The 21,654-nt window shown below is 44.8% G+C and overlaps 1 protein-coding gene across 2 annotated transcripts in view; it reads left to right on the forward strand.

Moving 5' to 3' along the window:
* Positions 1 to 21,654, forward strand: part of pkn1b (protein kinase N1b) — a 56,034-nt gene that overhangs the window by 8,318 nt on the left and 26,062 nt on the right. Inside the window, exons 1-3 of one of the 2 annotated variants that reach the window (XM_080775824.1) lie at positions 16,061 to 16,309; positions 20,118 to 20,418; positions 21,120 to 21,259. In XM_080775824.1, the coding sequence (XP_080631950.1) occupies positions 16,220 to 16,309; positions 20,118 to 20,418; positions 21,120 to 21,259 (531 nt within the window). In that variant the 5' untranslated portion in view covers positions 16,061 to 16,219. Of the gene's footprint in view, positions 1 to 16,060; positions 16,310 to 20,117; positions 20,419 to 21,119; positions 21,260 to 21,654 lie in introns of those variants that run through there. The other variant, XM_080775825.1, reaches the window with a different exon arrangement.

The raw sequence follows: 21,654 nt of genomic DNA on the forward strand, positions 1-21,654 counted from the left end.
AGAGATCCGTTTAGCTACACATGTAATATTTTCAGGCAACGGACCTACACATGTCAGCTACCATAAACCACTTCAAGTTATTAGGACGAAATAACTGACAGGAGTGACGGTGCTGTGCTGTGAGTAAACTAATAGGGGAGAGCCGCCAAGGATGTAACATTTTGCACATTTAATTTTTTAACTCAGAGATCCGTTTAGCTACACATGTGATATTTTCAGGCAACGGACCTACACATGTCAGCTACCATAAACCACTTCAAGTTATTTTTTTGATAAAACAGGTCGGGAGTTATTAAACCGAACGTGGACGCTGTTTCAGTGTTACATTTGCAATAGATAAACAAGTCCAAAGTAGCTTATAATGATCAGACTTGGCAACACTGTCTCTAGGTTGAACGTTCTACTTTACAAGCTCACACATATGAAATATGTTTTTTTGAATCTTCAAACTGAGACATATTTTATCATAATACTGTTAGCACAGTCATCATACTCCAAGAGCATACAAATGGAACCAAATGGACCCTGATTTTCCCAGAGAGCAAATGGTATCAAATGGGGGTCTGTGGCCTAATGCATTTCAAACTGGGGGTTCTTGGTATTATATTCTCTGCATATCTTATCAACTTGGGGTGAATATTTCACCACAATACTTTACTGAATATTTCACAAGAATATAACACAAGAGTCAAATGTACGGTCAAATGTAATCACAATATAGGCTACAGATGTAAATATTTATGACACAGTAAAATGTCGAAAATTAGTGCTATCCCCCCCCCCCCCCCCCCCCCCCCCCACACACACACACACACACGACAGGCAAGGCTGTTGTTTGCATCGTTAGCAGGCAGCAGCTACCTTGGCACTGCTCTCTGTGACTGTAGTTGTTTCACCATGTTTGCGTATTTATGAGAAATAAAAAACACTTTCTGTTATTATAATAATTTATAACCCATCCGTTACTACATGTGCAGGGCACACTACTGAGTTTAAAAACACAGCTGAAACATGAAGTGGACTCTGTCAACTCCCGCAGTTTCCTTCTTCCCATATTGCGCTGCAATGTAACTAGGATTCGCCGGCCGAAGGCCGGCGAAATTCTAGTAATAGATAAGTATTAAATGAGGCTACTTGTAAGCTCAAAACACGTCGCTTTGCGCCGTGTTTCGAGCTTGCGGATCGGCTACTTTAGCTGCTTTTGTCTGACGTTGTATCAAGTAGGCCGTTAGTTTACCAAAAGAAAGCGCAAAAAAGTTAGAAAATGGAGATAAGAGGTTTCTGCCTGACAGTGACACTATAACAAAGACAATGGTGAATGATATTTAGTTTCCCAGACAGACAGAGTGAGACTAGACAGATTTTAGGGCCGTTCCGCACTATAAATATAACCATAGCTATAACTATATCGTTCACCATTGTCTTTGTAGCTGTGGCGTGAACTCTGTCATCCACTTGTACAACTATAGCGTTTCTTAGTTATCGTGCTTGGTTTGAATGGCCCTTTATACTTGGTAGATGAGAGAGGGAGAGAGAGAAAGAGTGGCAGTAAGAGAGAGAGAGAGAGAGAGAGAAAGAGAAAGAGTGGCAGTAAGAAAGAGACAGAGAGAGAGAGCGAGCAAGGAAAAAAGAGAGTGTGAGGACCGACCATACCCCCTTGAAAATGTAACTCAAACTGCAGTCATTGTTGTTTTCAAAGACTTCTCAGAGTGAATTGCTTGAATGGCGGTAGGATGGAGAGACACACATAGCAGCCAAGAGCCTTTGTGACTCACCGGCCTTTCCCCAGAGACTAGCAAAATGCACTGGAGAATGAGAGAGACTAGTTCAATGCACTGCATGGAGACCAAGAGAGATTATTTCAATGTACAGGAGAATGAGATTATTGCATTGTATTTATTGCCTCATTCAAAATTGCAATACGGTTGCGCAAAGACTCGCCCCCACCTGTCTCTGATTTGCCTACCGACACTGCCCGTCTTTGCAGTCTAGTGACACTGACGCGAGATTACTACTAGTCTGTGGTGGGAGCAGACTGCATCCATGACCATATGCAGACTGCATCCATCTATTGACCATATGCAGACTGCATCCATCTATTGACCATATGCAGACTGCATCCATCTATTGACCATATGCAGACTGCATCCATCTATTGACCATATGCAGACTGCATCCATCTATTGACCATATGCAGACTGCATCCATCTATTGACCATATGCAGACTGCATCCATCTTGCCAGCAAGGTGCTATATCTAGGTGCAACTTCCCATTGGCAGCCCATTCATCCAAACAGATAAGTCCTATCTGATTGTATTAAACAACGTCAAACTCACCAACATTGCAGCTGTACGAAAAGCTTGAATCATCCTCTTTCGATAATTCAAGCTTTCGTAAATGTATGAAGATTTACACATCTTTACGTACCATATTAATAAATGTAATTTAACAGACACAAAGGGGTTGTACACAGATGAAATGTGTGTGTGTGTGTGTGTGTGTGTGTGTGTGTGTGTGTGTGTGTGTGTGTGTGTGTGTGGCGGGTGGTGGTGACAAAACATAGACACAAATTGTAATCCTGACGCCGATTCTAAAACTGTCTTCTAAATCCATAAAATTTTCAAGAAAAAGTTGAAAAACGTGAAAAATATGTTGTCATATCAGTGGTTCTTAAACTTCATGTCAGGCACCCCCAGAATTATATGTATTTGGCTGTGGACACCCATCTCAAAATATTTAGTTCCAGGGACCCTAAGAAGAAATGTGAAAGATTTTTCAAAAATGCCAGATCTACAAGTTCATAGCACGGAACGAGCTTGTATATTTGGTATTTTTTAATTGTCAAAGACATCTAAAATGACACAGATGCATTCCCGTTTTCTGCCTTTATTGATAGTACTATCAAGGGAAGATAGACAGGAAAGAGGGAGAGAGAGAAGGGGAGAGAAATGCAGCAAAGGTTGTCATGAACAGGACTCGAACACGCAACACGCTGTCAGGCCAAAGCCTATACTGTATGTGGCATGCACCTGCACCACATGGCCAGCGGGCGCCCCTGTGTTCACGGTTTGGGTTAACCACATATCTTTCATTTTTGGGATAGCCTCAAATGGAGCTCGAAACATTACAATTTTTGCACCACTGGCTTCCCATTAAGGGCAGCGACGCGCTAAAACTGTTGAATAGAGAAGCTACATATTGGAGCGGGAATTCCCCCCGATGTGGGCCATGAGTGTGTTTTTGGCATCGGGTGTGCGCGTGCGTGTGATTGATTATTAAGTAAAGTAACTTTGGTGATTCTTCTCTGTGTTTTTGTTTGGAGCTCTGGACCACTAGCATATTTCTCTGGGACCACCCTACTACACCCCACCTCCCCACAACAATGTTTACAGGATCCATGGCTAATAAGACAAAATATGCCTAAAACATTATACTTGCCCTCTATAACTACAATTCAAAAATAAATATTAAATATTTTATTTCTTTCATAAATAAAGAATCTTTTACACAATAAGAACAGCTCCCGTTGCAAGTTGATGATGTCATAATGTCTTTAGGCATATTTGTCTTATTAGCCAGGGATCCTTTTTACATTTAGAACATTGGTTCTCAACGTGAGGTCCAGAGACCCCCATGAGGTTGTCCTCCAAGGATATCACTTTAACCACTTTAACCATAATACTTTGGCTATTCAAAAATTGCAGATACACAAGCTCACAGTGAGGTTGTACAGCTGCCATGTTCTGAACATTAACATTAATATATTTATTATTAATAATAATATTAATAATAATAATAATTTTAACACAAATCTTCTCTTCTGGGGGTCCCTGGCACAAAACATTTTCAGATGGGGGTTCGGGGTTTAAGGCCTTCGGTCTTAAAGGACAGCACGAGGCAATGTGATCTTGAAAACGCCTGTTCTTTCTAAAGAGGTTTGGAAAAAAGAGCAGACCAAGTTCACTCAGTATTGACGGTTAAATGTCTGAAAGTACACATTAACATGAATCCAACACAGTACTGTCACTGTCAATCAAGTCTATGAAGCTATCTGTGAAATCTATGAAAACGTTTAATCTGCAAAACATTTTTATACAATATTTAGTGGTGGGGGTGGGGTCTCCCTACTTCATATCTCTGTCTCTGTCTCTGCTAAGGGGTCCTTGCCCCCCTCCCCCCCCCCCCGCCTTGTTGGCCCATGTTGAATGACGGGTGGTGTTGTGGTGTAATCGGCAGCAGCAGCTAAAGCGGGATAATGGTCTACTATTACAGAATGGAGGCTTTTAGCCTCTGCTCTGCACTCCTCTGGCCATAATCATTCTTAATCTGCTTTCCTCCTCCATTAACATCACACACACGCACTCCGCTGTGCCAGTGGTTCTCAAACTGTAGGTCGGGACCACCCAAGGGCGCCCCCCCCCCAAAAAAAAATGTGTGGGTCCCCAGATGATTTGTATGGACGTAGTGATGGGTGCCTGCTCATATACACACATGGCATCAACGCATGGTGTTGTGTGCAGGCGCCCTACACTCTGTCTTTCTTTTATCATTCACTTTTTAAGAGCCTGCCCAGGGACTACAGATGAAATTTAGCTTTCGCTAACTCTGGTGCGCGTGTGCGTGCGCGCGTGATGTGTGTGTGGGTCATGTGGTGGGAGCATTGTGCTGTGAAGGTTTGAACTCCACACTGACAGTACCATAGAGTATTAAAAGGATAGAGACTGATCTGGCGCGAAACTCCGCCCCCTCCGCTTTCATGTCAGTGGAAGTTGCTCAGTGGCGTTTTGAAGCACCTGGAAGGACCGTCTACTTCCGCGTTTTTTCGCCGATTCAGCATTTGCGGAAGTGCAGCTGGGCTTTAACATTGAGCGCTCGGTTGCACGGGTTTTCCTCGTCATGAATCCACAGGTCCGCCTGCAGTCCTTCCTCTTACCACTAGGGCCCAGCGCTTCAACATTGGAGTGCCTAGCTGGCCCCTTGGGCAGTACATGCTTTAGGAGTATAGTCATAGGAGGAGACACGCTATTTTGTCAACCTGTCTGTCTTCACGTCTAGGCCTATCACCAATTAAATTATCACTCAGTTGCCTTATCACAATTATTTGAGCTACATCTAAAACATTTTGCGTAATGGTGTGTGTGTGTGTGTGTGTGTGTGTGTGTGTGTGTGTGTGTGTGTGTGTGTGTGTGTGAGCTTGTAGATCTGTTATTTTTGAATAGCCAACATATAAATAGATAAAGTGGGTAAAAGGACTTTTTTAATAGGATGCTATTTTAACTACTTTTGCTGGGGTCACCATGGAACACTCCAAAGGACCACTGGTGTAATGTTACTTCCTCACCAGTGTTACCACTGATACTAATTAGGGTTGAGTTCCATTCAGAGACACCCTGGCTGAAGACCTACTATATAGCTGATTGAGTGTCTAAATACGTAACTATCGGAATTTGGCGGGACTACCGCCCTAAGGAAATTACATTGAGGCTGTTTACATTCTCTGTGCATGAAACGAGTGTTGTGATTGGTCGGAAGAGATAGACGCTCTTAATCCAGAGCGATTTACGCAAGAATAAAAAGCATGGCAAAACATTGCATACAGTACATAAACAAAAGTAGTTTATATCATGAATCGTGCGTAAGCTAAGAACGTAACACTGGAATACCGGTATCTAAATAATGAAACTATGCATGTATACTTTATAGTGCTATGTCTACATAAAATGCTATAAGTCTACATAAAATGCTATCTAAGTTACATAAATTGGGCCTTTGCAATGCATACACTTGTAAGGTCGTCGGGGCTAGTGCAAGTGCTACGTAACCTAACCCTAAGCCACAGGTGATTTGTCTTAACCAGCCACGCAGGTCTGACTAACGGGATGTCTGACTTATGGGCAGTGGAAGTACAGGCCTTATAGACAGACCTACCGTATGCAGTAGGTCATGACTATAGGAGTTTCTCCTCAGAGATGAGAAAATGAAAAATGAGAAGGAGAAACACACACACACACACACACACACACACACACACACACACACACACACACACACACACATACACACACGCACACACACACACACACACACACACACACGCACACACACACACACACACACACACACACACACACACACACACACACACACACACACACACAACCCCAGGTCACGGCCTGAGAGGGTTGAGAACCATCACTGCCATACAGCACAAAACAACATGGCACACAAACAGTCAATGGGCTACAACACGTCCCCAGTATCAGAATCCTCATATCAGTGAGGGAGTTTGTTTAGTGCAGCAATGGCTGAAGGGACAAGACTTCTGAAGTGTGACGATGTCAGGATTAGGGATGCCACTGGTTCAGGATGCTGCTATTGTGCATGTTGGCTCACTGGAAAGACTGCTATGTAACAGAACCTTAAAGGACCACTTCACCACTTTTCAACCTATGTTCATATATAGTTGGTCCACACTCCACACTAATGATCATGATACAATAGCAAAAACAAAAAAAATAAACTCTGTCTGTGTCTCATAGGAGGGCTGTGGGCAGTTCAGAAACCCGTCCACGATGGGGAATCCAACTTAATAGAAACTGCAGGCTTTATATTCCTGAAAAGTTGCAATTTGAAAATGGAAGCCATTGTTTTCAAGATAATAAAAATCTAAATGTTTTGGCCTGGGCTGTGACTCAGCGGTCCAGGCACCTTGGCCGGTAGCCCAAGTCTGGCAGTGTGCCGCGGGTTCGACTCCTGATCCCGACAGCCCTTACTGCATGTCACTCCCCATCTCTCTCCCCATTTCCTGTCAGCCTACTGTCTGTCCCTCTATAAAAAATATAAAATAAAGGCAAAAGCCAGATAAAAAGATCTTGTCTAATGATGATGTCACTGGTGGACGGGTTTCTGAACTGCCCACGGCCCTCCTATGAGACACAGACAGAGTAGAAAAAATAGTGTCATTTTATGTGAAGGGGTCCTTTATACGCACAATATGTAAGTTTACCCTGTGTTTACGTATACACAAGTCTGTCATGTGAAAACAGTGAATAATAATACAATCTGTAATACAAGGCAACAAATCCTTGTCCTGCCATCTGTTTTCAGCAGTGCATCAATCCTAATGCGTTTATTTTGTGACTCCAATTCCATTTCTCCGAAGTGGAGGTGCTGTGCTTTCCATTATCGTCTAGCAGAAATTGTTTCAGTGTTCCATTACTACTACTTACTATTAAATCACATTCACCAACTCTGAATTTAGCTCTTTCTTTTTATTCTTGAGCTGTTTGAGAACTCCTAATGCCCACCATTACACTGCACTGTTGAAACTGTATGTGCTTCAACAGTATGAAGGTGGTTCCATGTACTAATTATGAAATTAGCTGTTGCCGTATGGCTCGTACACACTGCACGATATTTGCTCCGATTATGCTGTCGGGACCATTTTTGGCACTCGCCGACAAAACTCCCGATCTGACGCAAGATCGGGCATTGATCGGCGAGTGTGTGTGTGTGTGTGTGTGTATGTGCGTGTGCGAGTTATTTAATGAAAATCAAGATTTAACGTCCTGTCTCACTGCAGCCCACGTAGGCTACACTACACGCTGTCACAAACATTTTGCCGTGTAGCCTGGCTATTCCTGTGTGTGTGGCACTGTGGCATGCACACAGAGAGAGAGAGAGAGAGAGAGAGCAGTGGTAGAACTTGTGGTAGTCCTCTCTACTGCACAGAGGTAGAGCTTGTGGTAGTCCTCTCTACTGCACAGTGGTAGAGCTTGTGGAAGTCCTCTCTACTCAGTGGTAGAGCTTGTGGAAGTCCTCTCTACTGCACAGAGGTAGAGCTTGTGGTAGTCCTCTCTACTGCACAGAGGTAGAGCTTGTGGTAGTCCTCTCTACTGCACAGAGGTAGAGCTTGTGGTAGTCCTCTCTACTGCACAGAGGTAGAGCTTGTGGTAGTCCTCTCTACTGCACAGAGGTAGAGCTTGTGGTAGTCCTCTCTACTGCACAGTGGTAGAGCTTGTGGTAGTCCTCTCTACTGCACAGTGGTAGAGCTTGTGGTAGTCCTCTCTACTGCACAGAGGTAGAGCTTGTGGTAGTCCTCTCTACTGCACAGAGGTAGAGCTTGTGGTAGTCCTCTCTACTGCACAGAGGTAGAGCTTGTGGTAGTCCTCTCTACTGCACAGAGGTAGAGCTTGTGGTAGTCCTCTCTACTGCACAGAGGTAGAGCTTGTGGTAGTCCTCTCTACTGCACAGAGGTAGAGCTTGTGGAAGTCCTCTCTACTGCACAGTGGTAGAGCTTGTGGAAGTCCTCTGTACTGTTCCTCTGTGTCTCGCTCGTATCACGGCATCCTGCACGTGCGTGAGATGTAAAAATTAATAAAATAAAAACAAATGAATATCGGGTCTGTATCGCATCTTGGTGAACTCTTGCAGTGTGTGATGCCTAGTCTGCGACCAATCGTTTAGTGTGAAAGCCACAACGATATAATGACAGACAAAACCTATAGCGGTCTGGGCACCGGTTACTAATCCGTGTCGTGGGTTTGACTCCTGATTCCAATGACAGCTTACTGTACTCTTATCTAATAAAGGCAGAAAACCCCCCAAAAATATGTCAAGTGTCAAGAGCCATTGGTCGTTAATTTTTATCAGCTGTGTGGAGGGAGATCTTGTAGCACAAGTAGGCAGGCGAATGTGACCCTTTCCGATTTAAGTCATGTTGTGTTCCCACATTATCATTGACTAATAACACGGATCACTCAAATTAATTGAAACAACCCGTAATTCATGCAAGGCCTCATGGGACACTGGAAACTCTATGCTCTCTATAGGAGGGACGTGCATGCCGCCCTCGTCCTGGGGACAGAGAGGCTATTTGCGGCAGGCAGCGCTCTGCTGTTCACAATGGACAAAGCACCACACAACAAACACGGCACTGCAAGCATTTACTGAAGTCTCTTGAGGAGATGAACTCCCTGCTACACAATGCATGACATTCACGCTGACGGCCTTCTCCCCAGCTGTGGAACGAACTCACAACTTTGGCAACACAATGCACAGTTGCACACACACAGGCACAGGCGGTGTTAGTAACTCCGAGAGGTTACAAATCATGGAATCAAATTTGTCAATGTTTTGTTGCACTCTCTCGGAATTGCAAACCCATGCAGGCATGTGGGTTTGTTACTCTGAGAGTGTGTACAAGAGTGTGTGTACAAATAATGTACAAAAAATTACATTATTAATGTATGTAAAATCAACATTTAAGGACAGGGGTTTTATTAATTACTTTTTAAATAGTTAGGGAGTTAGGGTATGCCATTTATATCCATAACCCTAACTCGAAAGCCGAGAATACAAAGAGCGATCTGCCTCAAGCTCACTACAACATAATGTGAAGGCATGGCGTAAAGTTACAGCGTCACACAGCCCAAAGGAGATTTGGATGCACCCTTTTGAAACTTACAGGGATTAAAAGGTCCAGGCCGCACACAAAGCCCTGAGCGGTGTTGCCAGATTTTGCGAGAGAAACAATTAAGCAACTATGTCTATGAAAGAAAGCCCAAGGGAGGCCACATGAGCACTTTATAGGTGATATAGACAAGTTTTCAGCCTAAATTTAAAATATATATAAATGTATTTCTTTGGGCCTTTTTCCCTCTATCTTTCCCTATATTATGATGCTGAGGTGTTCTCCTGCAACAGCACACTCTCCCTTTGGCCCCCTCTGGCTGAAGGGACTGTTTATATCCACTACAGTTTATTGTTCGGGACGTTGGGGGGGGATGTAAACTTTTAGCCAATTGCAGCGCGAGGCTGTGACGGTAGTACTATAATGAAAACGCGATGCAATTTCATTGCAATGTATAATATTATCCCCATATCTTAGTTTCACCAACATTGTTCATGTGAAATAGTATACTGTTTATGATTTAATATGTAAGCCTATTGACATTATGAGAATCGCTATGTATAGCGCATGGTTGGGTGGTGTGAATAACACCAGCAGCAAGCACCCCTCAGACCTCGGAGGATCCTAGAAGTCACAGAACGTCGGACCCCCCATACAATCTCCTGGTTACATCAATATCGTTCATGTGGAGTGGGTTGTCTGTGCTTATTTGTTGAAATGGTGGAAGTGGAAGTGAGTAATAGTATCATGTCACCAGTCACCACCGCGGCGACTGCCTGCCCGGCCGGCTTGAAGCATGCATTCAACCCGTGCTCGCCAACGGTGACAGCCGTCACGGATCATCATAGTGATTTTTCTTCATTGCAATGAATAACCGTGGACAGAGTAGTAGTGGCTGGGGCATTTGAGGGGCAATATATGTTTCATATGCACGATTACAAATAAAAGAGAATTGCATTGAGAGCCAGTGAGTCTCCTCCTCCGCTACTTCCTCATTTGCGACTACTATGGGACTCGTCGTGTCAGTCGTGTGATATTGCGATTATTATGCTACAGTTACCCTTAAAAAAACATGTGGAAACTTGTCTACCGGTATATCAGCTTTAGCCGTACTTGACCTGTGCCCGTTGGACACCGGACTACTTGGGAACGATGCAAGTTATGAACCTAGTATCTACAGTATGCAATACCCGTTGTCATAGCACCCGTTTTAACCGTCTGTCTGTCTCTTTTGTGCCCATACTGTATATGGAGATCTCTGTATCTGTCTGTCTGCCTGTGTCTGAAGAGTGCAGTACTGACTGTGAAAAGTGGACTGGTTAAGTAATCAAATGGCAGGTGTGGGGATGCCATGGCAATCAATTGGCAGAGGCTAGGAATTCTACAGGTGAGGGCGGGAACTTAAGCTCATTAGGTCCACTGGCAGAGCCTGACCAGAGCCTTTTGTGGTGGTTCTGGACAGCTATGTATCCGACTGACTCAAGGCACTGCACTCTGTGTGGTGGTGTGGAACATTTGAAGTCAGTGGGGCGAACAGTTTTCAAGTTACCCCCCCCCCCCCCCCACACACACACACACACACACACACAGACACACATGCAACTACCAATATATAACAAGCAACTTTACTTTACTCAAACACGCTTATAATTAGAAGACATGGCAACACTGGTCCTTAGCCCTCACAGTCCAAGGTGCGCACTGTAAAAAAACAGAATGAAAGGACTAAACGCACACAAAGCTGCTCAACGGTTGGCTTCGGACACAGAAGTAGGTCACACAGCTTTCAGACATGGTCCCCAAGATTAAAACCCGATTAGTCGAATGAATTATTGTATATGTAACTAAATATTGTTGCTGTCGGGCAGAAACCTCTTATCTCCATATTTCAACGTTTTCGTTAAAATCAAAAGTAACAGGCTTAGATTTAATCAATAGCTTAAAAATGACAAATAGTGTTGTGTAAAGTAATGTTTTTTGTTTATTTCAGACATACACACTTTGCCGAAGATAGCAGATCAGCATGAGGCGTTGTGATCGACTATTTTCTGCTAGTGTTCCCCTTAGAATACGGATACAAGGTCTCAATGTAAAAGATAAACCTATCACACAAAGATTTGTTGGCCCTCTCTGTAGTAGCTCTGAGGGTCCCCTGTTGAAGACTCCTGCTTTAAATGAACCAATCTGCAAGCTAACAACACGTCACAATGAACTATAGCAATTCTAAGCTAGATGCAATACAAAAAAGTTATAATTAGTGGTGAGTGGGTAATTGCAGGTTGAAGACAGCTGGATCCTTGTTCGGAGCTGTGATAGTCTGAGGAGAACCTCTTCCTGTGGGTCTGTGTGGTGGCTTTGTGAATTGTGCAATTGCACATACTGTAGAAGATACAACAGTCCATATCGGCTGGTGGGGTTTGGTGGGGGTCTTCCATAATCCTTCTAGCCAGTAGCCACTGCCACCTCCTCGAGTACGTGGCAAAGGCTGTTTTATCTGTATAGCACATCTAACTATAAATGCACCAAGTCTCTGTACTGTACGTGTGTACGTCTGTAATCCACGTAACTCGAGAACCGTTCGCCCCACCGACTTTAAATTCGACACAGGCGTTCCACACCCACACAAGGAGTGCAGTGCCCGGTGTCGAGTCCATCGGATTGTCCAGAAGCAGCACAAAAGCCTCTGACCGGGCTCTAGACCTGATCATCCCTATATCTCCATATGACAAGTCCTCGGTGATGTGCACCCTGTGCACACTCACTCTCCCATTGGTGTCCCGTTGATCATTGTATAGCACAAGGCAATTCAACGTGCTCTGTATTTTTCAAACGTTTTCGTGTGAAGGACCCCAAATTGATATGAATTTGGATCCTTGGCACAAAACAAGTTTGAGAACCACTGACTGGTACCACTAAAGTCCAGAGGGTAACATGTTAACACAGGTCTGCCCAGAACTAGAAAATCTGAGACCCCAACCGTGTTATTTACTGCAACCTCATCTTCAACCTCAGTCTTAATGCCCCCCACTCCCCACCACCACTACCACTCAACCCCTCTTAGTCCCAAATCAAACGCCAGTCACAACCATCTCAATAACACTGTGTACAGATGAGAACGTGAGGAACATTCTGATTCTAATTTCTCTCTCTCTCTCTCTCTCTCTCTCTCTCTCTCTCACACACACACACACACACACACACACACACACACACACACACACACACACACACACACACACACACACACACAGCTAATCAATGGCACCATTGAGCGTATTCAGAACTGTTTCCACTCACTCTTGACTGGCTGCTTTTGTCTTGGTTTGATTCTCCCTCCCTTAATGTCTCTCTCTCCCTCCCTTAATGTCTCTCTCTCCCTCCCTCTCTCTCTCCCTCCCTTAATGTCTCTCTCTCCCTCCCTCCATCTGCTTCTCCATCCTCCCTTAATGCGTGTAACAAATGGACGGACACACACACACGCACACACACACACACACACACACACACACACACACACACACACACACACACACACAGACGGAGGGGTGCAGCAGTTAATCGATTTTAATGATCTGCCTTATACTAAAATTGTGAGGACTGGCGGGTGCATGATGTCGTCACACTCATGTCACCTGATGTATTGTATATTTATTAAAAAGTGCTAAGAAGATAATCTTTATAGTTGCAGCCATTCACACACATTGTAACACTGTAAAACAACACCGATCTGCAACGGGGCAATTCAATGTCTCTGTGCAACAGTTGCAACAGTTCTGTTGTGTTGCAAATCTTTGGTTTCTCCTCAGTTCCTATATTGCTGTGCATGTGGTCGGTAATGTGTTGCAGACAGAGTTACATACACATTCCTCTTAGACTGCTCGACTCTGCACAAACAGAGACAATCTGAACCACGGCTGCTGACAGCAGCTTGTCTCTTACTTATAAATATCTGCATACCTTTCTGTATATCTTAACGACGTGTCACATGGCCGTGTAGAACGGATGCTGCAGAGTGTTAGGGAGGCATGGATGGATGTTGTTGCGCCGCCGGCAGAGCCCACAACAACAGTCCCCGAGACCACCACCAGGGGGCAGACTGCTGCTTGGTAAGGAGCAAAGAAATTAAGATCAATAAAAAACGACAATGTAACTGTAGCGCGTTGTACATGGAATTATCAGCATGTGTCAGGTTCGACTGCATATAGTCCACAAGAGACAGAAACCTCTCATCTCCATATTTGAACTTTTTGTGTTTTTTCGTACATTAATGCCCTACTTGATCATACTACATCGTCTCACAAAAGCATCAAATCTACTTGATTGAGTTAGAATTTAAAACCCCACCGAAACCAAACAACGTACTAAACCCCACCAAAACCAAACCAGGGTGTGTGTATGGGATGGGGGAGAGACTGGTGGGAGGGTGTGTGTATGGGATGGGGGAGAGACTGGTGGGAGGGTGTGTGTATGGGATGGGGGGAGAGACTGGTGGGAGGGTGTGTGTATGGGATGGGGGAGAGACTGGTGGGAGGGTGTGTGTATGGGATGGGGGGAGAGACTGGTGGGAGGGTGTGTGTATGGGATGGGGGAGAGACTGGTGGGAGGGTGTGTAGGTGTGTATGGGATGGGGGAGAGACTGGTGGGAGGGTGTGTAGGTGTGTATGGGATGGGGGAGAGACTGGTGGGAGGGTGTGTGTATGGGATGGGGGGAGATACTGGTGGGAGGGTGTGTAGGTGTGTATGGGATGGGGGGAGAGACTGGTGGGAGGGTGTGTGTATGGGATGGGGGAGAGACTGGTGGGAGGGTGTGTAGGTGTGTATGGGATGGGGGAGAGACTGGTGGGAGGGTGTGTGTATGGGATGGGGGGAGAGACTGGTGGGAGGGTGTGTGTATGGGATGGGGGAGAGACTGGTGGGAGGGTGTATGTATGGCATGGGGGAGAGACTGGTGGGAGGGTGTGTGTATGGCATGGGGGAGAGACTGGTGGGAGGGTGTGTGTATGGGATGGGGGGAGAGACTTGTTGTACAACATGGTTCTCTTTGCGTGTTGCAGTAGTGCTGACTGAGTTTGAATTTCCTGGACACAGTTCATTTTGAAACGGGCACATTACAGCCTCTTTGACGCAATCTGTAGTGGCTTTAAGAGGCTCAGATTGAGGTGAGGTGATGAGGTGATGAGGTGAGGGACGATGAGATTAGCTCAATAAAACATTATTAGCATATCAGCATTTCTATGCCATCTTTCCCTTTTAAGATGGTATATGCAACACCATGCAGGCACAGCGGTCTTGCTGTTTTAGAACAACTTTGGAACACACTGCTTCCTGTGTGTGTGTGTGTGTGTGTGTGTGTGTGTGTGTGTGTGTGTGTGTGTGTATGTGTGTGTGTGGCTGTGTGACTGTGTGTGTGTGTGTGTGTGTGTGTGTGTGTGTGTGTGTGTGTGTGTGTGTGTGTGTGTGGCTGTGTGTGTGTGTGTGTGTGTGTGTGTGTGTGTGTGTGTGTGTGTGTGTGTGTGTGTGGATCAGTGACCCTGAGTGAGCCACAGTGTGTGAGTCAGAGGAACATGACTAGTGTGTCACTCAACTGTCACGACAAAGCCACGCTTTCTAGCACAGACTGGCATCTCTGGGGACATGAGGACAGACCAATCAAAATATGATCTCTGTCATTGCTCTATTACAAGGGTCCCCAAACCGTTCAGAATGCGACCCCCCCCTCTCACACTGACAAGCACTTGGAATTGGGGTTGTCCCGATCCGATCACGTGATTGGAAATCGGGTCCGATCACACGTAATTTTCAAATCATCAGGATCGGATCGGGAGCAATAGAACATGATCGGGACATCCCTAGTATCAATATTATATCCATATCATGATATTATGATCGGAATTGGATCGGGATTGCTTGGTAGACGGAAAGTTTGCCTTCTGGCTCGGCTGTCTTTTCGTCACAACAGTGCAGATTATTATTGATGTAATAGAAATTAAGTAGAAAGTGTCTGTTTTTGTGTTCACTTCCTGGTTTACATGCATGGCCGTTGACCCCCTTGTTAATGTACATTGTACAAGCTACTGACGCACGTCGTGCACGCACGCACACACACACACACACACACACACACACACACACACACACACCGCATCTGTCATGACCAGAGTATAACATAGCTGCGCAGAACAACAGTCGAGAGGAAGCAGTGTGGCTGTGAGCTCACTGTCGGTTACAAAACATGTGCGTGTGTATGTGCGTGCGTGTGTGCTTGTATTGCTACTTGTGAGGGACTAATGTCCCTCAGATCTACAAGCTCGTAACACGCTGCGATGCCACACATTGTGAGCTTGTACATCGGCTATTACCGGGGCTTTAGGGTTGAGGGTACTTATAAATGGCAAAACATTTACTAATACTACAGTGTTGATTTCCCCACAAGTGTATGTAGTAATGCGTGCGTGTTCATGTGTGTGTGTGTGTGCGAGCGTGTGTGCCTTGACGTCTGACACAGTGTGTGTGTGTGTGTGTCTGTGGCATGCAGCAGAGCAGAACAGAACAGAACAGGAAGCCGTGGTGGAGGTGGAGCTCAGTGCCTCAGTGTGTCTATCGTCTTGTCTTCCTGTTCTCTCTCCTCTCCGCTGCGTTCGTTCGCTCTGGATTCAGGCCTCCTTTTGATTCCTGCAGCGGGAAGGGAAGCACATCCTGGGATATATAAACGCCATACAGCTGCGTAGTGTCAGTGTGTGTGTGGGTGTGTGTGTGTGTGTGTGTGTGTGTGAGTGAGTGAGTGAGGACAGTAGGCAGGCTTATCATGGAAGTAGTAGCAGAAGACTTGCATGAGGAGCCGAGCAGCGACCTCGCCCTGCACAGCCAGCAGGCTGACCACACGGAGCCCCCTCCGGTAGGCTACGCTCACTGTGTCTCTATATGCCACTGTTAGTTTTGGGGTGATTTAGGCCCCTCCGGTAGGCTACGCTCGCTGTGTCTCTATGCCACTGTTAGTTTTGGGGTGATTTAGGCCCCTCCGGTAGGCTACGCTCGCTGTGTCTCTATGCCACTGTTCGTTTTGGGGTGATTTAGGCCCCTCCGGTAGGCTACGCTCACTGTGTCTCTATATGCCACTGTTAGTTTTGGGGTGATTTAGGCCCCTCCGGTAGGCTACGCTCGCTGTGTCTCTATATGCCACTGTTAGTTTTGGGGTGATTTAGGCCCCTCCGGTAGGCTATGCTCGCTGTGTCTCTATATGCCACTGTTAGTTTTGGGGTGATTTAGGCCCCTCCGGTAGGCTACGCTCGCTGTGTCTCTATATGCCACTGTTAGTTTTGGGGTGATTTAGGCCCCTCCGGTAGGCTACGCTCACTGTGTCTCTATATGCCACTGTTAGTTTTGCGGTGATTTAGGCCCCTCCGGTAGGCTACGCTCGCTATGTCTCTATACGCCACTAGTCTCTCAAGACAGACTGTTGACTGTTGAAATTTGATAGGACAAAACAGGGGTCGCTGTTTTGCCTTATTTGCCGATGGGACTCTCGGATTGTTATACGCCACTGCTCGTTTCATCTAATCCGGGAAAGCATCTGTGTAATTTTAGATGTACACTGTAATTGGGCTGACCTTCGATCTTAAAAAAAATAATTTGTTGATGCTTCTCGCCCTAAAAACGAGCCAAATTCGAAGCTTTGGCGACGGGACCTGGGGTAGGCGGTGTTAAATAATGAGTCAGTGATTCATAACATGAATCACTGACTCATTATTGTGATTCATGACCCACATGGCTTTCATGCTATTTAGATTTTTTTTAAGTGAAAAAATAAACAGAAAAAAGTATTTAAAATAAAATATATATTTTTTTATTTCAACCCTGTACACTATAGCTGTAAGCTATATGCATCGTTTGCTGTCGGGCAGAAACCTCTCATCGCCGTATTCTAACTTTGTATGTTTTTCGAACACCCGGCTTGATCGTACTGCAGCGTCACTCCAAAGTATCAAAAGTAGCAGATCCACAAGCTCTAAATCGGTCGCACTTAACCACTTAAACCCTCTTATTCTTAGTAAAACAGAACTATGTACTTGGACCTCTTTTTATCATCACACCAAATCTCATTGCCCCAAAACTGCAGATCTACAAGTTCACAACGTCTCAGGTTGTTGTGACGCCTTGACACATCCACTTGTATGATTGAGGCATCTATTTAGATAGCCGGTTGTTATTTAGACAGACGCTACTGTAGGTTTACCGTTTACCTGTTAGCATAATAGTTTAAATCTACATATTATTATGTTCAATAGTATGTCGTTTAGACTGATGCTCGGGCTATTTTTAGTAGCGTGACACCAGTATAAGCATAGCATAAACCAGGGGTTATCTGCATGCCCCAACCCCCACCCCTCTATTCTCTCCACTTCCTCGCTCACTTCCTAGTACAAAATCATCTAGATTTGAACGGTGACTCAGCCTTTGAGCTTTCTTTCCCGTTTTCTTCCCCCCGCTGTGTTTTCTTTTTCATCTGTGTGCCACAGTGGGGTGGGGGGGAGTCAAACTTCTGTCTTTTTGTAGTTAGGGCCAGGGATTCACTTTGTAGTGTGTTGTGTGGGTGTGTGTGTGTGTGTCACAGTTACAGACAACCTGCTTGTGCTGTTCGACTTCCTGACTGTTAAGGTCCCTAGTTCCCTACACACCGGACGCGATTTCAGATTTTTTGCTGTGTTTTTCCATCGGTTTTCCGAAAAACGTGCCCAGTGTGCAACCTCCTTTACTCCTTGCAGACTGGACGCGTTTTTCGGAAAACCGGTAAAAACGCTGCTAAAAACCGCAGCAGTGTGCAGGCTATCTGGCTCTGTCTGTCTGTCTGTCTGTCTGTCTGTCTGTCTGTCTGTCTGTCTGACACACACAAACTATACATTTTGAACAGAGGTATTATATACTATAGGTCCTATAGTACAGTAAGTAGGAAATTTGATCTTCACAAGTATAGTAGAATTTGATAAATGGACATTGTGAGGACTGTTTTCCTGCAGGTCTTTACTAGAAGAATGGTTGTTTTATGGTTGGACGGAAAGATTTTTCAAAACGGCAGCCATGCAGATGGATGGGGTAAGGCGGGTTGAGTGGAACAATTGTTCCACTTAAAAGCATTAATCTGGGTGTTTGATCCATACTATCTGTCTATGGTTGCATGTCTGGGACGGGTGCTCACTTGGTAGTAGTGTTTGTAGTAGTGTTTGTGAAATCTGATTCTATTTTCAGTTAACTTTTTATGGTTTGCATGTCATGATTTTCTGCAGCGTACGACGTTGGCCCTCTGTTAAGCCACCGCTCTCCATACGTCACACATTAAGGTCTCATGATCATCATGTTTGTGCAACGGGCCACACATTATTACAAAGCCTGCAGGTCCTGGACTAGTGCCATGTCTGGCTTGCCTTGGCAGTCTGTAAGGACTGTGATGAAATACTTGTATTCTGTAATCTATGGGTGGATTATGGTTTAAACATGAGTGTGGTGTTGCCTGGCCAGACCCTCCCCTTTAGCCTGCCTGCTAAAGCGCTGTTTATGGGTCATGACGCGAGTACAAATTCATTTTTTTTAAACCTGTATACAGTATATATTTCAAAAGACTAGTGAAAATAGCTGAGCTACAAGCTCACAGCACTACTCAACGCAATGTTTATGTACAAGGTTAACCACTTAAACCCCATAGGGTTGAGCGGAGTCCCTCAGGGCTATATACTAGTCTATTTTCAGTTTTATTCAGAAAATAGCCGATCAACAAGCAGCCAATGTGTGACAGGTCAGCGCCGTTCAGGCTACGTCTGAACGCACACGTCAAACTGGATCACTCTCCAAGCAGTGGAACGAACGGACAGTCCCAAAGATCACAGTTGACGACCATAAGGGAGTTTGTGCCTTCGGTATGAATGTAGCTGCAGATATCCGAGAGGAGAGGCTGTAATCAGATCTGCTGAGCTGAATGGGAGGCTAGGATGGATGGCAGGATGGCTGAATGGCCCCTTCAGCACTCACTCACTCACTCACTCTGTGTGTGTGTGTGTGTGTGTGTGTGTGTGTGTGTGTGTGTGTGTGTGTGTGTGTGTGTGTGTGTGTGTGTGTGTGTGTGTGTGTGTGTGTGTGCACGCACGCGCGTGCGTACGTACGTACTTGTATTACTATACTTGTGAGGAACAAACTTTCCCACAAGTATATATCTAAATAAGGAAAGTCAGTCACACTCTCTGTCCCGTAGGAACATAATGCAGACAGCGAGGAAGCTGTTTGGAAGCGTTTTTGTGTAAACACCGGAGATTCCGAGTTCGGCCTATGGGATATCGGTTGTCACTGTCACGGCCATTGATGCCAGACGGCTGCCATCTTGCCAGCAAGGTGCTACCTAGGTGCAACTTCCCATAGACAAACAGCCCATTCATCCAAACAGAAAAGTCCTATCTGATTGTATTAAACAACGTCAAACTCACCAACATTGCAGCTGTACGGAAAGCTTGAATAATCCTCTTTCTATCTGCAATGTGTTATTTGTTTAATAAAAATCCACTGTAGACATGTTATGAGCTACTCCCTGTCAATTATTAGTCCTTAATATGAAAAGGGTTGAAAACCCCCTGGGCTAGTGGAACTATTTTAATGTATGTCAATGACTAAAACCTCTCCTCCTCCTCCTCCTCCTCCTCCTCCTCCCCTCTCCGCTGCAGGGTGACCCGGGCGGGCTGTCGGTGCTGCAGCAGCTGGGTCTGGACCAGGCCACCGACTTCTCCGACTCCCGGGTGCAGCAGCGGCTGGACGAGGAGCGCGCGCGCATCCGGCGCGAGATCCGCTGCGAGCTCAAGATCAAGGAGGGCGCCGAGAACCTGCGGCGCGCCACCACCGACAAGCGCAACGCGCAGCAGGTGGACTCGCAGCTGCGCAGCTCGGCGCGCAAGCTGGACACCCTGCATGACCAGCTGCAGGAGCTGGACGCACACATCGTGGTCAAGGGACACGACGACAACAAAGGCGAGGGCTTGTCTTTTTTTTCCTTTTTTTTTAAATCTCGTCTGAGGTTTTGGTTTTGAGTTTTTTTTCAACATATTTTGTGTTGGTTTAATTTTACACTCTCAAGAGTAACATTTTTGTTGAACACCTGCTGCATTAATACATTTTCAAGAAGTCTACACAATTAGAGAATGTAAAAAGATTGTTATTTTGATCTGGTATCTCTCCTATGGTACCACATCAATACAGCATTGAATTTAGGAGAAAAACATATCCAAGGATAACAAAATATTCTTTAAACGGTCAAACGGTGGCCCGTGGCTGAAATGCCAAATAAATAATGGGCCTTGATATGAAAAAGGTTGAAAACCAAAGCCGTATGACAATTAATCAATTATCAACAATGAAGTTGAAGTAACTTTAGTTTCTAGTTACTTTGTAGATTTTGATTATTATTACAAAACATACATTAACCACTTCTGCGTCGCGTCGTGTAGAGCTGCTATTTAGAGCTGCTATTTAAAAAAAATTAAAACTTGAAATTGGACATTCTCTATTATATTCTCTTACTTTCGTACTTTTAAGTATATTTTGAATGCCAATACATTTGTACGTGCATTTTGAATTCCGGGCTTTTACTTGTAACATATAGTATTTCTACATTGCAGTATTGATACTTTTACACATTAAGCTGACACCTAATCTTATCCCCTCCCACACAGATGCTCCTCAGTCTCCGGTCAGCCGTAAGTCGGCCAGTCAGGAGCGCATCTCTGCTCTGGAGAGACAGCTCAACATTGAGCTGAAGGTCAAGCAGGGAGCAGAGAACATGATCCCCATCTACGACAACGGAACCACCAAAGTACAGGCTTTTTACTAGACGTTGTTCTGTGTCACTTGCTTTTTTCCATTAATCGAATGATCAAGAAGCAAGTTTTTGTTGCTAAACTATTCTATTTAAAAATTAAAAATAAATCAACTAAATTGTTAAACTAGATTGTTTGATTATAAGCCCTATTGTTCGATTTTAAATTTTAAATGGAATATTTTTCTACAATTGATTCAATCAAATACTATGGCCGTCTCTCCAGTTCTGTTTAGGAAAAAAATATTTTTACATTGCGATATCACTTTAATCCAATCAGGATAGAGAACTCATGAACTCATACGGGACACACAAGTCAAAGTGGAATTGACAAAATTTGAACTGGAACACTAAAATCGAAGTTGGTAAATGGATTCTTTATCCTTTTTTTT

Source organism: Protomyctophum bolini (genome assembly GCF_963924005.1).
Source record: "Protomyctophum bolini genome assembly, chromosome: 11".
Taxonomy (NCBI): domain Eukaryota; kingdom Metazoa; phylum Chordata; class Actinopteri; order Myctophiformes; family Myctophidae; genus Protomyctophum; species Protomyctophum bolini.